General features: G+C 50.3%; 1 protein-coding gene across 13 annotated transcripts in view; it reads right to left on the minus strand.

Moving 5' to 3' along the window:
- Positions 1-16,017, minus strand: part of TRAK1 (trafficking kinesin protein 1) — a 193,604-nt gene that overhangs the window by 41,657 nt on the left and 135,930 nt on the right. For 12 of the 13 annotated variants that reach the window (XM_043595655.1, XM_043595656.1, XM_043595657.1 and 9 more), the window contains one exon: positions 2,628-2,704. In XM_043595655.1, the coding sequence (XP_043451590.1) occupies positions 2,628-2,678 (51 nt within the window). In that variant the 5' untranslated portion in view covers positions 2,679-2,704. Of the gene's footprint in view, positions 1-2,627; positions 2,705-4,076; positions 4,292-16,017 lie in introns of those variants that run through there. The other variant, XM_043595660.1, reaches the window with a different exon arrangement.

The following is a 16,017-nucleotide window of genomic DNA, read 5'->3' on the forward strand; positions in this document are numbered from 1 at the left end:
TGCTCATGGGGCTCATGGGGGGGTGGGGAGGCGGGCTGTGTACAGACCACCTGGGGCTGTGGTGACGGATGGCTTCACAGGTCCCCATGAGCCAGGGAAAGATGGGGCAGGTCCCTGGCGACAAGTTAGAAGGGGTTTCAGAATGTGGTCCGTAGGTGGCTTTTGGATACCACAGTGAGGTCTCCTAAGTGTCTCCAAGTGTGGGGGGTGGGGCAAAGTGGTCAGCAGGCTTGGGATGGGGGCAGCTGCAGAGAAAAACAAAACCTCACCGCTGAGGCTCTGGGGGCCGGTGGAGCGGAGTGGCCTTGGAATGAAAAGAAAGGTGGTCCAGACGTAGCCCCCTAAGAAGACCGGATGGCTAACAGTGGGGGGTGAGGGGCGGATGCTGGAAACACAAGGGGGTCCTGACAGCTGACAGCATGGCACGACGGGGGGGGGGGGGGGGGGGGGGGGGGGGGGGGGGTTGCTGGGGAATGGACACAGTGGGAAAGGTTCTGTGATGAACCATTTTCAAAGCCAGTGGTGCCAGGGCACCTGGATGGCTCAGTCAGTTGAGCGTCCAACCTTGGATCAGGTAATGATCTCACAGTTCGTGAGTTTGAGCCCCGTATCGGGCTCTGTGCTGTCAGCACACACCCTGCTTTGGATCCCTGTCCCCTTCTCTCTCTGCCCCTCCCCCACTTGTGCTCTCTCTCAAAAAAACATTAAAAAAAATTATGGGGCACCTGGGTGGCTCAGTTACGTGTCCAACTTCAACTCAGGTCTTCTCTTGAGGTTCAGGAGTTTGAGCCCCACATCGGGCTCTGTGCTGACAGCCCAGAGCCTGGAGCCTGCTTCCAATTCTGTGTCTCCCTCTCTCTCTGCCCTTCCCCCATTCGTGTTCATTCTCTCTCTCCCTCTCTCAAATATAAATAAACATTTAAAAAAAATAAAGAATAAAAAGTCAGTACTGCCAACCAAGCTGGCCCCCAAGTGCCTAATGCCAGCCACTTGCCACCAGAAGGCCTTGTCACACAGCCCAAAACCTAGCATCACTTGCTTGGGCCTGAGAAGTTGGTAACCGCTGTGACATGCAGGTGGCCAAGTGGCCTCAGCTCCTGCCCACACTCAACACAGCTGGCTCCACTAGTGGGGGACCAACTGCGGGAGAAGGGGGAGAACGAGCTGCTGGGCAGGTGAGCCCTGAGAAACTCAGGGGGGAATTCAGAGTCCAGGCTTCGGAGCAGCTATGAGAAAACTGGATATGCAGATGGGAATAAACACAGGGGAAGAGAGACATAAAAAATGGGGTAAATGAGGCGCCTAGGTGGTTCAGTCGGTTAAGCGTCCGACTTCAGCTCAGGTCATGATCTCACGGTCTGTGAGTTTGAGCCCTGTGTTGGCCTCTGTGCTGACAGCTCAGAGCCTGGATCCTGCTTCAGATTCTGTGTCTCCCTCTCTCTGCCCCTCCTCCGCGCTCTCTCTCAAAAATAAATGTTAAAAAAAAATTTTTTTTAATAAAAAAAAAAAAAAAGCGGGGTAAAAAGACGCCTCTAAAAACTCTGGGTCCCATCACTCCCACTCAGCCCTGTGTTTCAACCTTGTCCCACAACCGGCCGAAAATGACAACCATGATTTCTGCATTTCCCACATGATTCTCCTCTTTTCCTGGAGAAGGGCTAATGAATAAGAACATGACCCAAAGTCAATCCCAGTTCCAGAGCAGAAAAAGAGGGTCTAAGTTAGCACCTGTGCCATGAAGGCCTGGTAACATTTAAAGCCGGGCACTTATTCAATATACACTTATAAGAACCTACGGTGTTCTGGCCGGTTCTAGGCATGGGGGTCTACATATGCTACTCATCTGTTTGTAGAGGTGTGCACAGCACCGGGATTCTCAACTGCCAACAGAATGCTAAGAAGAAACTGAGAAAACCAGTCTCTAAAATACCAGCAACTCATCCAACCCTAAGCAAGTTTCCTATATTTTTCTTTCCATGCTGATTTTATTTCTATGCTGCATATTATTCCCTTAACCTGATGGAAGTGTTTTTTTTTAATATATAGATATGGATAATGATGTATTTTTCTGACATTTTAGACACCCTTGAAATATAGTATTACAATACAGTTTAAAGGTTTTTAAAAAATCTTAAACTTTGGGGTGCCTGGGTGGGTCAGTCAGTTAAGCGTCCGACTTCGGTTCAGGTCGTGATCTCACGGTTTGTGAGTTCAAGCCCCACACTGGGCTCTGCACTGACAGCTCAGAGCCTGGAGTCTGCTTCAGATTCTGTGTCTCCCTCTTTCTCTCTGCCCCAACCCCATTCATTCTCTCTCTCTTTCTCTCTCTCTCTCTCTCAAAAATAAACATTAAAATTTTTTTTTGTAATTTTAAAAATCTTAAACTGGCTATTCTAGCAAGTAGTCCTATTTTATATCTTTAATACATTCCTTTTAAAACCTAACATACCTTGTACAAAGTTATAGCTACAAAGACTTACATAGCTACCAGTTCAAAAAGTAAAACCATTGCATTATACCCTGAGAGGGCCCAATTCTGGTAATTCTTCACTCAGACAATAATGTATTCTTTAATCAATTTAATCAGTCAATCATAAATGGCCCTTTGCCTCCCAGGAAACACTTACCTCCTCAAGAAGCCGAGTGACAGCATCTATGTCATTATACGTCTTAGTCATCTGGCCAACTCTTTCAGCACATAAAACTGCAAAAAATAAAAGTGGCAATGAAACGACAATCACAAACCGGCCAAACAAATGACCCACCAAAACAGGCGGCCCTCAAATTGTGCCTGTGGATCAGACACAAAGGGTTGTTGGTTTTGCTGTGTTCAACCCACACTGTGCTGAGCACCATTGGATTTCATTTCTGGGGAAGAGCCCCAAGGAGGACTGAGAGAGGGGTAACTTCCCATCCTGCAAGGGTTTGACACTGTGTGTGTGTGTGTGTGTGTGTGTGTGTGTGTGTGCGTGCGCGTGCACACTCACGTGCATGTGCACACTTAGAGGTGACACTACGGACGAGGCGCTGGAGTGGAAAGGGGTCTGGCTGCATATAAACTCAGCAAACGGAAGTGGGTCAGCAGCACAGCCACCAATGTGTGACTTACCAGAACGAGAGGGTGTAGACCTCACTAACCATACAGACCCAACCACATAGACAGAGTGGGATCCTTCAGAAAGCAGCTGGTGGTGCAATTATTAAATAACACTTTTAGCTGATAATGACATGATGACAAAGCTCCTCCCCTCCCCTCCCCTCAATTCTACGCCTAGGAGACCAGTTTCTACACCACGAAAACCAGGGTAGTAGATTCTTCTTTAAGCAACACCAAAAAGACTATTACTGCTACACACAAATACGCATACATACACAGAGTGATATTTCATCATATATATAATTTACTGTGGTCATAAGAGGCTGTATGTAGGCCACTTTAGAACTGACCGTCTTTGTTCTCCTGTGGGGGGAAAAAGGTCATGTGATGAAAGAATGCTTTAGTCTGCGGAAAAACCTCAGGGTTGCTGTATTTAAATAGATGGCAGGGAATCGATTCGCGATTCAACAAACACCAAGAAGGTAGCCTAGGCTTTATTCCGGGGAGGAAGGAATGAATGTAAATGGGCTGAGGACCCAAGTGTAAAAAATTATAAACTTGCCACTTTTGCAAGAAGTAACCTCATAGGAACTCTTTATAACGACGACTCTACAAAATAATTCTTGGTGAAGACTTGGCGAAGCTCTCACAATGACCCACATTCAGTAGCAGCCCAAGCAAGGCATTTGGAAATTAAGTGGGTTACTCAGCCAACCTAACACTACTAGTAGATTCTACGACTGGAATGCAATAGGTCTCTAAATATTTTATCAAACCCAAGTAAAGATCGGCCTCGTGAATGGGCTCGGAGGAATCTGATCTGTTGGAATGATTTTCTAACTGAAGGAGCCCCGAAATCTGGCTCCAAATCTGAAATCCTACCAGCAAGGCCTTCCGGAGCCAGGAGGCGGGGCCCCTCCCTCTGCCGCCTTCACCCTGCACTTGATGAGAGCTGAGGGGGGTGGGGGCGGGGGCTCGCCTCAGGAACTCTCCTTCCTCCCCTCCAGGGGAGCTGCCTGGCTAGGGGGATTTGTAAGGGTTGGTTTACACCAGAGTTTAATTTGATGGAGGTGGAGTCCGGCTCAAATTGCTCTAAACTGTTCCCTTAGCCCTGGGTCAGGAAAAATCCCTAAGTGAAGATTCCTACGCCCCGACAGGAGTTAGTTTTCATGCTAGACAGCTGTGCTGGGCTGTGGGCGCGCAGATAAAGATGCAGGAGCCCCGCCCCCCCCCCCACCGACTCCCGGGTCGACTGGAAACAGACCCCCTTCCCCCTTCCCCACCCCCACCGCAGTCACAAAAGGCCTCTGTGCTGAAACCGGGATTATGACTGGGGGCCTGCTTAGTGCCCCCCTTGCCTTCGAGGACCACGCCCTCTGCTGTTGGGGAGGAAAATTACACCGGGCTGCACCTTAACTAATCTGGCCCCATGTCACCCTAACACGAGAGAGCATGATTCGGTGCGGCTTTTTTTTCTCCGGGATTGTGTTAGAAATTACACTTACATTTTGTGGGCTAATTTTTTGAATTGAGGTCACTGTAGTTAATCGTGTAGATAACCACATGCAGATGCAGGAAATAATACAGAGATCCCTTATACCCTTTACCCCGTTTCCCTGCAGGGGTAACATTTGGTAAAATGATATTCCAGCCAGGGCACTGACATTGATAAAATCCAGGAATCTGACTCCGATTTCCTCAGACTAACTGGTGCTCGCTCATCTGTGTGTGCACGTGTGCTTGCGTGCTCCTGAATGACAAAGCTCTAACAATTCTATCACCTGTGTAGGTTTGTGTATCTACGACCACAAAGATCCCTCGTGTTGCCCTTGTCTGAGGCTAATCTTAAAAAGCTTTAATGTACTTTAACTATTGGCCCCATAGATGTAAACCTGGAATGGTGGGCTTTCTCTAGCATCAACCAGTCGGGCACATACTGTCACCATGCCCCCATGGTGACAGGAGGGCAGGGGTGACCATTCACATTCAGTCAGGGCTACAGGGTGAGGTAGAGACCTCCCCAAAGTCCCCAGGCCTTTGACAGCTCCCAGCTTCAGAAGTCAGAGGCATAAGTGAAAAACCACTGTTGACCCTGAGTTGTTAAGGTATGTGCACTGTTGTTCCAGTTATGTTTTTAAAAATACGTACAATTCCAACCGGGAGAAAATGTACTGATTCATAATACACAGAAAAAAAACTAGGATAGCCATAAAAATAATTGACATTTAGATGGTATTACACATTTTAATTTTTGTGCTTTAAAAAGAATTTGTTTTTGTAGTGACCATGCACTGACAGGAAAAGAATTACTTAAAATATTTTTCAGAAAATATACAGTCGACTATAGTTATAGGGTCCTGGGATCCTCCCTGATGCAACTTTTAAGAGAAATCAGTAACAGCAGCAGCAGAGAAATCAGACCCTTACTGGGCACACTTTCTATGGCCAGTACATGTTCAATACTACTCTAATGGATTATCAATAAATGCTACAGGATAGAACTTTAACTCCATTTTACAAATGGGAACCAGAAGCCCAGAGTGGTGAAATAACTCCTCTGATGTCATACAGCTAGCAAATGGTGAATTTCAAAAAAAAAAAAAAAAAAAAAAAGAGGAGGGGGAGGGGGGAAAGGAGGAGGGGGAAGGGGAGAAAGGCGGAGGGGGAGGAAGGGGGAGGGGGAAGACGAAGAGGAAGACAAAGGAGAAGAGGAAGACGAAGACGAGATTCCCAGCAAGGGCAACAGTTAACATTTATAAAGTCCCTTCTACGTCTGATATTTAAGGAGCTTTTTCCTTAAGCCTCACCACACCCCTGAAGGGTTTGTGCTGTTGTGACTAGTCCACAGATGAGAAAACTGTTGCCGGGAGAAGTTAAGGACCCGACTGAAGTCACAGCAAATGAGGCTGTAAGGTAAGGACTGCACCTAGGCCAATTTGGCTCCTGTCCTAACTAAGTGAGGGGGGGAACCATAAAGGATCCAAGGTCAAGGCTGAGGCTGGCACAAATCAACAAGTCTTGGAAGCATAAACAGAGCAAGAAACGTCTGTGGTATAGGGGAAAGATCTCTGGTGCCACGACTCCGAGGCTTAGATTTTCATAGGACACTCTACCAAGGTCATGAGGCCCTGGAAAAGCCTTGTAATTGTGTCTTCGGTTTCCTCTTCCAAGAAATGAGGGGGGCAGGAGTGAGAACAATGAGGTGGGAAAATAGCCAGTGAGGCCTTTAAACAGTAAGACAAGTACGGGCTGCACTTTCCAAGCAGCTTTCTAGATACTCAACGTCCAATAAACCACGGTCCTGTTTCTCTCTCCACGGGAACAGTGTTCCAAATGGAGGCTCCAGTTCTGACCAAGGGAGCACTACCCAATCAATCCACTTCCACTCAAAGGATGTTCAAAAAAAAGAAAAGGACAGCCATAAACCTCTACAACAACATGGTAACAGTAGGGCCCAAGTTCTAGAAAAAGAAGTATAATACGCCAACAGTAGCAAAGCAGATAGAGTGGACACTTAGACACCTCTAACAGTGTCAAACTAACGTGTACCCAACGTGCACCAGGCTCTGTGCTGAGAAGGGCAGGAGACTAGCCCTTCCAGGACACACAGAAAACGGGCAGGTTCCCCATCAGGGCATTCCTGAGCAGGGGCCTAGGGTGTGTGAGACCTGGCAAGTCCCTTTAGGGACTCTGGACTTTAATAATGGGACAACTGAAGCCACTGGAGGGTTCTCAAAGGGGGAGGGTCTACAAAAAAGCTGTATTTCAGGAACAATTCTGGCTCCAGCACAGAGAAACGGTGGGAGGTGGGGGTGGAGGTGGTCAAAGCTGTTGACAAATCCAAGGAAATTCTAAGTGGCTGCAAAAGTGGAGAGAAGTGGTCTCTTTTCTTGAGAGAGTTACGAGAGAAGACAGGGTGGGTGGTAAATCAGAAAGATAGGATCTGGGCTTCTCGCTGGGGCAGAGGGGACAAAGGCACTCCACTTCCTAGGCCTAGGGTCCCCGGGCAAGACAGGCCGGTGAGACAGAAGCTCAGAAGCACGCTGCGGCTGCCCCAGCACAATCACTGGCGAAGGGGACAGCGGCTGAGGTCACCACGGGATCATGTGTGTGCCAGGCAGAGGGCCGTGCACAGCCCACAGCAGGAATGCCCTCCCGGGAGCTGGAGGTACTAAACTGTGGTTAGGAAGAATCCGATTTGCAGTGAGAAAAGGGTTGAGTGCCGATCCTTGGGTGGGCAGGTAGAATCATGAAGTCAAATTCCAATGAGTGGCCCCGGGGCCGGCTGAGCAGAGACAGGGAGGCCCGAACTGGGTTGTCAGCTAACTGAAGGTGCAGATCAGAAGGGAGGCGGGGTGCTCTGGCTGAAAATCAGGAATGCAAACTTGATGCAAATTAAACCGTGCCCAAAACGATTTTGAGGATAAATGCTGGCAGCCATCTTCAGCCAAGAAATCCCCAGTATCCACAGAGAGCAGGCCCTGAATAGAAATGAGTCCTTGCCTAATGCCAACGAGATGCAGCCAAGTGAGAGGCGTGGGGTAAAGACCTGAGGCCCAAGAGAAATCCCCACAGGGAAGAAAACAATGGGGCCGGGGACTGGGGGGGGGGGGGGGGGACAGATGTCTCCAGGGACAGATCGGAAGTGGCCATCTGAAGGAGCCCTGGGGCAGGAGTGGGAGAAGAGGGCAGAGGCTGTGCAGGCAGTAGGGCGGCCAGAGCAGGGAGCCAGAGGCACAACTCAGGAGGCCTGACTGATGAAGTGGAGGGCAAGAAGGTCCCAGCACACAACCTGTGAACCTGTGTCTTCTCGTCACATTAACAGGCTTGACAAGACCCCCTTGACATTTTGGCCTTATCAGACTTCTCGGAGAAACTCTTGTCAGCAGCCCTCACTTCCCATTTATGTGCTGCATTTTGGTGAAATGGTTCCCCTAAAGTTATGTCAACAGTTAGCTCTCATCATTTGTCTTAATTTTTTTTTTTTTTTACCTTTTACTTATTTTTGAGAGAGAGAGAGAGAGAAAGCATGAGCAGGGGAGAGGCAGACAGAGAGGGAGACACAGAATCTGAAGCAGGCTCCAGGCTCTGAGCTGTGAGCACAGAGCCCGACGTGGGGCTCGAACTCACAAACCGCAAGATGGTGACCGGAACAGAAGTTGGACGCTTAACGGACTGAGCCACCCAGGCGCCCCTGCTCTCATCATTTCTTAACCTAATTTTGAGAACATTTCTCCTATGTCAGTTTTACATACGTATGGAGCAAATAAGTGAATGAATATTTTGCACACATACAAATATGTGTGAGGGTGACATAAATGCACACATATATAAAATTATACACCTATATACACATAAGTGTGTGTGTATCGCAAGACCTCAGGGGACACTGCTCCCTTGTAACACTAAGACCAAGTAGCCAACATCCATGAAAGGAGAGAAGATATTCACGACTGCCCATTACATTTGCACCTTTGGGTAGTTTGGCCGTGTGTTCTAGCTTATTCACAGGTCATTTCTTTAATTAACTAGAACACTTTTTCAACTTTTTTTTAGAACCCGATTCTAGTCCCCTTCCCCGATAATTTCTCCTTTTATCTTCTGTACCTTAGCACTAGCTTTTTTTTTTAAAGTAAATTTTATTTTCTGTAATATTTATTATAACAACCATACAATATTGAATAAACTTTCGATACGCCCAGTGGAGACAGGAGCTGGCACTCAAGTATCAGAGAAAAGCACGGTCCACAAAGCGGTGGATTATCCCCCCCCCCCTCTCTGACCGGTAACAGCAGCCGTCAGTTGAAAAAGCATCCCTACATTTGGCCCCTGATCCTCCAGGAAGTAAACCTAATACCTAGTTACTCTCTGCCCTGCCCCTGGCAAGGGGTGGGAGGTTCAGAACCTGAAAGCCAAAGCTGAAAAGATCCCCATGAAATTCTAAATGAGTCACCACCGCTGCTAAGTTTCCAGGCATTACAGAATAAATGTCCTTTATTTAAAGCTTTGTCTACATGCTTTAGAATTTGATTTGTCAATGCTCCACTTAAAAACCCTCACCAGCTCTGCCACTGCCCACAAGCAGCAGCCTCGATACATAAATCATCCAGGGACCATCCATACCGGCTCCTCGCCGCCCCCATGCCCATTCGCCATCACGGCTCAGCCCTCCCTATGACACCACTCTCGGATGTCTGGCTTGGTTCCAGGTGTGCCCGTTTCCTTCTGCAGGGACAGTCCCTCTCCTGCTCCTCCATCTGGGGAGTTTCTGCTCCTCCCCAACGCCCGTCTTCCTGCTGGGAAGATTTCCCATGGAAGATGGCTAGCAGTCATCCAGACGGGGCGGCTTGGCAAAGCATTCCGACGAGGGGGGCATCTCTGAATGGCTGTTCTGACTCAGCCGCAGGGCCGCAATCCCTGCGTGTCGCGGCCAGACACAGGGCGGGTGGGCTAGAGGCATGGATCTCCGAACTTTCTGGCATGGATCTCCGAACTTTCTGGCAGCGAAACTCAGGCTCTGAAAGTCACAGGACTTGTCTGAGGTCACAGACTTTAACCGTCCCCTGGGCCTCAGGGCGCCTGGGTGGCTCAGTCGATTAAGCCTCCGACTTCCAGCTCAGGTCACGACCTCACAGTCCGTGAATTCGAGCCCCACGCTGGGCTCTGTGCTGACAGCTCAGAGCCTGCAGCCTGCTTCGGATTCTATGTCTTCCTCTCTCTCTGCCCCTTCCCTGCCTGCACTCTCTCACTCTCTCTCAAAAAAAAAAAAAAAAAAAAAACTTAAAAAAAAAATTCCCCTAGGCCTCTACCCAAGAGAAATAAAAACCTATGTCCACCCAAAACTTGTACACAAATGTTCGCAGCAGCATTCCCTGTTATAAGCCAGAACGTGGAAACACACAAATGACTCTCTACTGGTGAACGGATACACGAGATGCCGTATGTGTGTGCAGTCTGTAAAAAGGAACGAAGCATGGGGGTGCCTGGGTGGCTCAACTGGCTCAGGGTCTGACTCCCGATTTCAGCTCAGGTCATGATTTCATCGTGCGTCGCATCGAGCTCCGTGTCAGGCTTCGCGCTGCCGGTTCGGAGCCCGCTTGGGATTCTCTCTCTCCCCCTCTCTTGCACACTAACACCTCTCTCTCTAAATAAATAAAGAAACTTTCTCTAAATGAATAAATAAGCACTGATACACGCTGCAACGTGGAGGAACCTCAAAAACTTGATGCTCAGAAGCAGCCAGGCACAAAAGACCATACTCTGTAGGATCCCATTCCTATTCAGTACCCGATACGGGCCGATTAGAGAGCAGGTAAGTGGCTGCCGGGGGCTGGGAGTGGGGTGGGATTAGCTGTGAACAGGGGTGAGGGAGCTCACACAGGGAGGGGATACAATGTTCTAAAACTGAACTGTGGTGGGGACACCTGGGTGGCTCAGTCAGTTGAGTGTCCGACTCTTGATTCTGGCTCAGGTCATGATCCCAGGGTCGTGGGATGGAGCCCTGCGTTGGGCTCCACACTAAGCACGGAGCCTGCTTAAGATTCTCTCTCTCTCTCTCTCTCTCTCTCTCTCTCTCTCTCTCTCTCTCTCTCTCTCTCTCTCCGTCCCTCGCTACAGCATGCATGTGCGCTCTCTCTCCCTCGCTCTCTAAAAGACTAAATAAGGGGCGCCTGGGTGGCGCAGTCGGTTAAGCGTCCAACTTCAGCCAGGTCACGATCTCGCGGTCCGTGAGTTCGAGCCCCGCGTCAGGCTCTGGGCTGATGGCTCAGAGCCTGGAGCCTGTTTCCGATTCTGTGTCTCCCTCTCTCTCTGGCCCTCCCCCGTTCATGCTCTGTCTCTCTCTGTCCCAAAAATAAATAAAAAACGTTGAAAAAAAATTTTTTGAAAAAAAATAAAAGACTAAATAAATAAAACTAAACTATGGTGACGGTTGTACAACTCGGAATTCACTAAAAGTCATTACACTGTCCAGTTAAAAGAGCTGAATTTTATGGCAGCAGGTGGTACCTCAAGGCTTTAAGTTAGCAAACGGCACTCAAACAAGCATTCGGGGGCTACATTTACTGTACCCCAACCGCTGCCCCATGACACGGCATTGCAGAGGCACTGTCTTGCTATCTCGATCCCTGACTGAGCCTTCCTCAGACCACAGCGGGGTTCTCAGACCGCAAAACTGTTCAGGAGGAGCAATCACCCACTTCGGAATGAGCCCTGATAAAAGGCACACAAACGTACCAGTGCACCCCACAGAGACTAGGTTATTTTCAGTTAGAGAACCGTCACTAAAATGTGCTCAGATAGTACAGCCGCCTCTCTCCGGTTTTTGAAAAGAGTGACTCTGGAGTCTCCTCCCAGGCATGACACGTCCATCCTTTTCCCAAAGGACAGCCTCAGCCCGGGGTTAGCTGTTGTCCTTCAATATCCACCTTCACAATCAGCCCAACAGCCCAAGTGGGTTAACCACTACGACCCAGAAGACACACTTTATTTGGTTTAAAAAAGAACTATTTTGACGCAGCCCTTGTAGAGGGTGTGGAAGAACAGGGTGAGGACCCACCCATCAAAAATGGCTAGAGCCATAATGAATGTTATTCTTTTTTTTTTTAATGCTTAGTTTTTGAGAGAGAAAGAGACAGAGTGCGAGTGGGGTACGGGCAGGGAGAGGAGACAGAAACCGAAGCAGGCTCCAGGCTCTGAGCTGTCAGCACAAGAGCCCAACACAGGGCTTGAACTCACAGACTATGAGATCATGACCTGAGCCGAAGTCGGACACTTAACCAACTGGGCCACCCAGGCGCCCCACGTGTAATTCTTACAGAAGTCCCATGCCCCCGCCTACCTGGGTTATGTAAGGCACATGAAGGCAGCAGAGTCTTATTTGGGGCCCAACACATAATTGGTACTCAAAAAAAAGGAAGATTTTGTATTCTCACAGACCAGTCTTGGGAAAGAAAGGCTCACGTCTAACCGACACCCCAGAGAGAGGTGAAAACATGAAACCCTGGTGTAGAGCTTATCACCCCCAAATAAGCAAATGTCCCAGAGAGTCACCTCCCTTTTCCTCCCAGCTTTTGGGGGGTGGAGGGAAGAAGCCATCTGGAAAAGGGCCATCTCAAGTCTAAAGTAACACAAAGCGATGACGAGGTGGGAGATTGCTCAGAAAGAAGCTGTGTCCAAAGGAAAGGCATCAACTGGTAAGTAGCTGTGGTCTCCAGCCGAAGCAAACGGACACCTGGGTGAACAGGTGCTGGTTTGCCACGGCGGCCACTGAGGCGGCCTCCGGGACAGTGTGGTGGCAGAGGCCAGCCCACTACGACAGCAGTCGGTTCGGCCACTGCCTGCGCCCGCGTGGCGCCCGGTCTGCGCACCGGGAGGTGGGAGAGGGACAGCACTGCCAAGAGCAGAGACCTGATCGTACAGCTGTGGCGACATTTAACTGCTCACCAGCATCATTAAGTGAAATTTTCGTGTGACTGTATTATTGGCTCACGTCCCCTTCCGAGGTGGGCTGAGAGCAGAGCACCGTGGCAGGTTACTGAAGAGGCGGGGAAGGAGAAAGGAGGTGACTCTTGAGTATACATGTCATGCCAGCCGCCACCCTGGTCATTTTACAAACATTATTTACTTAAAACCAAGAACAGCTCCATGACACCAGTATGAGCCACATTTAACACACCAGACAGGGAGAGGCCAAGTGGCTTGTCCAAGGACATAACCAAGGACTTGGGCCTGGTCTATTAGAGGCCATAAACAGCCACCCCGCCCTAGACCGGAACACTCAGTGTTGATCTATGGTGGCTGTTCGTGATCAGGATATCTAAAGAGGGCTTGCTTGGTGATCGCCAATTATGACTGCTCACCACGTGCTGGCACTCTGCCAAGTGTGGGATGGCTATCATCTCCTTCAGTGTTTGCATTCATCCTGGGAGAAAAGTATTACTGTCGGCCGTCCACATTGCCCAAGGTCACAGGGCTATTATGGGAGGGCCTGATCAGTCTGACCCCCAAGTTGGCACTCTTAGCCACTGTCTCCTGAGTAAATACACGACTGCCACTCTCAAGCTGAGCTGGTAAGATGCATACGTAAATTAGCATAATACAGAGGAGCAAGCAGGAAGGGCCAAGTGAGAGATGCCGTTGGGAGTTCGGATGCAAGAAGACGGGGCGGCAAGGGGGCAGGGGGCAGGTGCCAGAAGTGGGCAGAGCAGCAAGAGGACCCCAAAATAACAAAGGCTCTGGGTGAACCTTGCCCATGGCCAGCCCTGGGGCTATGCGGGTACCTGCACTCCAGTAAGAGAACCACCCTGAGCAACTGACATCACTGGAGGCCCGCGTGGGGTAGCCATGGATACCAACAACCAAACCCCAGGCTGGAGACCAAGGCAATCAACACCACGAGCACACAGTGCTGAGGCCAGGACTGATAAGCCGGGTCACCTCCCTCCTGATCGTAACCCTACAGGAGAGAGTCCTGCATAGCGCCCTCGTGTGCTGCTGGCCACACCGTGTCAACACACACACACACACACACACACACACACCAAGGCGGGACCCTGACAGCTCCTTCTCCAGGGCAGACATCACACACCTCCCCCGCCTCCCCGCCCCAGCCATTCTCCGCGCAGCCTGGCCCTCCGCCAGCAGCCCACGATTTCCTCCTCAAACTGGAGGAATCCGCTGTCTGTGCTGCCTCTCCGGCTTTACCTTGGGCCCAGCCGAAGAACTTGAATGACCCAGCAGGGTGCAGCTATGCACAGTCACACGGGCCCCAGGCTCTCCACCAAGTTCTAGGTTCCCACTGCCAACTGGTGTTTTCTCCATCTCTGCTTTTCCAGATGATAATTTCTGGTTAGTGCTCATCACCTGAAAATGGCCCTTTGTGCAAAAGACCGACGTGGCCACTCACACCCTGGCCACCAGGAGCCACCTCTGAGGACAGGACACTTGCTCTCCTGCAGCCTGCGGGCTGAGAAAACCAAAACCTGCTACGAGAGCACTCGGTAACCCCCAGAGAATTCCATGTGCTCTTTCCGAACCCTGCTGCCTGCCAGGAATCGGGGAGGGAATCTTGCAGTCGGGTAACAGCCTCAGGAGTGTCCGGGTGAGGAAAACTCATGAGATCAGGCTTCCCGAGGCATGCCCTTGAGAAAGCGGTGGGAATCTGCCACACAGCAAACCACAAGGAAGTGACCACAGAAGTTCATCTTCGTCAGTGTCCTCCTGATGCTGGTGCCAGTGCCCTTCACTCCCAGGAGCACCGAGACCGGCTTCCTGCCTGATCTCACACGGAGCAGAGGGGGCTGGGGCAAACAAGCAGGGCCCTGCTCCAAGACCACCACATGGGACGAAGCTGCTTGAGGTCAGTTCTGTGTCTGTGCCGGTTCTCAGTGGCCAGAAGACACAGAGCCCAGACACTTTCTCTCCCTGAGGACGGTAAGAGCCAAACAGCCTCTCACAGCTGCTTCTCCTGGGAGCCCCGCCTCCCTGTGAGCACCCACTTCGTGGGTTAGAACGGCCAGAAGGGGCCTTCGACTCCATCAGCACCTCGTGCCTGGGTGCAGTGGAAGGTAGACCCCAGGCAGGGTGACGGCGGTGGAATTCTGGACAGGGACAGCCGAGCTGAGCCTCAGTCACTCTGACTGCAAATGGGAACAGCACTTATTGCAAAGGCTGCTTTGAATGTGAGAGGGTGACATTAGAAAGTACCCATCACCCCCACAAGGTGACTGGGAGAAAACACATGTCTCGTGTATTCACAGCTATCAGAGCAACCCAAATACTGATTCTGTCCTTCAGTGGTCAGCCAAAATCACCTCTTTGAGATCAGTCAACAGGGAAGAAAAGCACCTAAACCAGCTCAGAATCCAGGGAACGCAGTCACGTCCACATCCTGCACATAATTTCATTATTCAAGAGCATTTCTCTTCCATACACGGGACTTGCTGGCCCATGAACTCAAGACAATGTCGGAGAAAAGCAGGGTCCTGCCCAGTGCCGGGCTTGCTCTGGGACACAGGACTGGCCACAGAAACCAAATCTTCCAAAACAAACCTCTATCTTCCAACCTATGCTCCAGACTTCCTTCAGGCCGGGAGCCAGTCTCATGAATTTTCTCTGACGAAGAAAACTGAGCACACTGGCTATAAAGTGTCTTTCTTTTGAGCTTACTGTCCTAAAATTACTATGAACACGTCACCCCCTGCCCCCTTACAGGACAGCTAAACATTTTATTGAAGAAAGGAAGGCGATGGGAAGGGAAAAAACAAAAGAGAATATAAGTCTATCCTAAGATGCCAAATACAAAGCAGTGCCCCTCTCAAATGAGATCATTGAGTAGGGACCCTGTGTTGGGGGATGTCAACAAAAAGATGCGACCTCCAGTTGACCTGTGAGTGGGAGTCGGCCACTTGGAGCCTCCCCACACCCTCCTTGGAATGTGGGTTCTGGTCACCTTTCCCGCTCCCAGAGGCCGCTCCAAGGACACAGCCTTGAGATGGCGATGGGCTGCGAACACCTGAGCGGCCAACGTGGCCACACCCAGTTAGGGCCTCTTTCTAAACAAACTTCTAAGGTTTGGCAGGTGGCTGCACAGATCCACTGTCTTGCTGCTGCCCGCCCAGGACAAGCCTCGTCGGTAGGTGGGTTCCCTCTGCTTATTGAACTGCCACCTACCGAGCTGGAGTGGCCGGCCTCCTCCTTCACCTCTCCCTGCCCAAGGAGGTTTCAGATTACGCCTGGGAAACTCCCGAGGGGGTGGCCAACCAACACCCACGGTTATCTCTGAAATGTAGACCAGCAGGGGACAATGTGCGTTGGAATCAGCCAGAGGGCACGTTAAAACCCAGTCTGCTGGGCCCCACCCCAGAGAGCCTGGCTCAGCAGGTCTGGGACAGGGCCCCAGAATGTGCATTTCTAACACA

This window comes from Prionailurus bengalensis, chromosome C2 (genome assembly GCF_016509475.1).
Source record: "Prionailurus bengalensis isolate Pbe53 chromosome C2, Fcat_Pben_1.1_paternal_pri, whole genome shotgun sequence".
Lineage (NCBI taxonomy): Eukaryota > Metazoa > Chordata > Mammalia > Carnivora > Felidae > Prionailurus > Prionailurus bengalensis.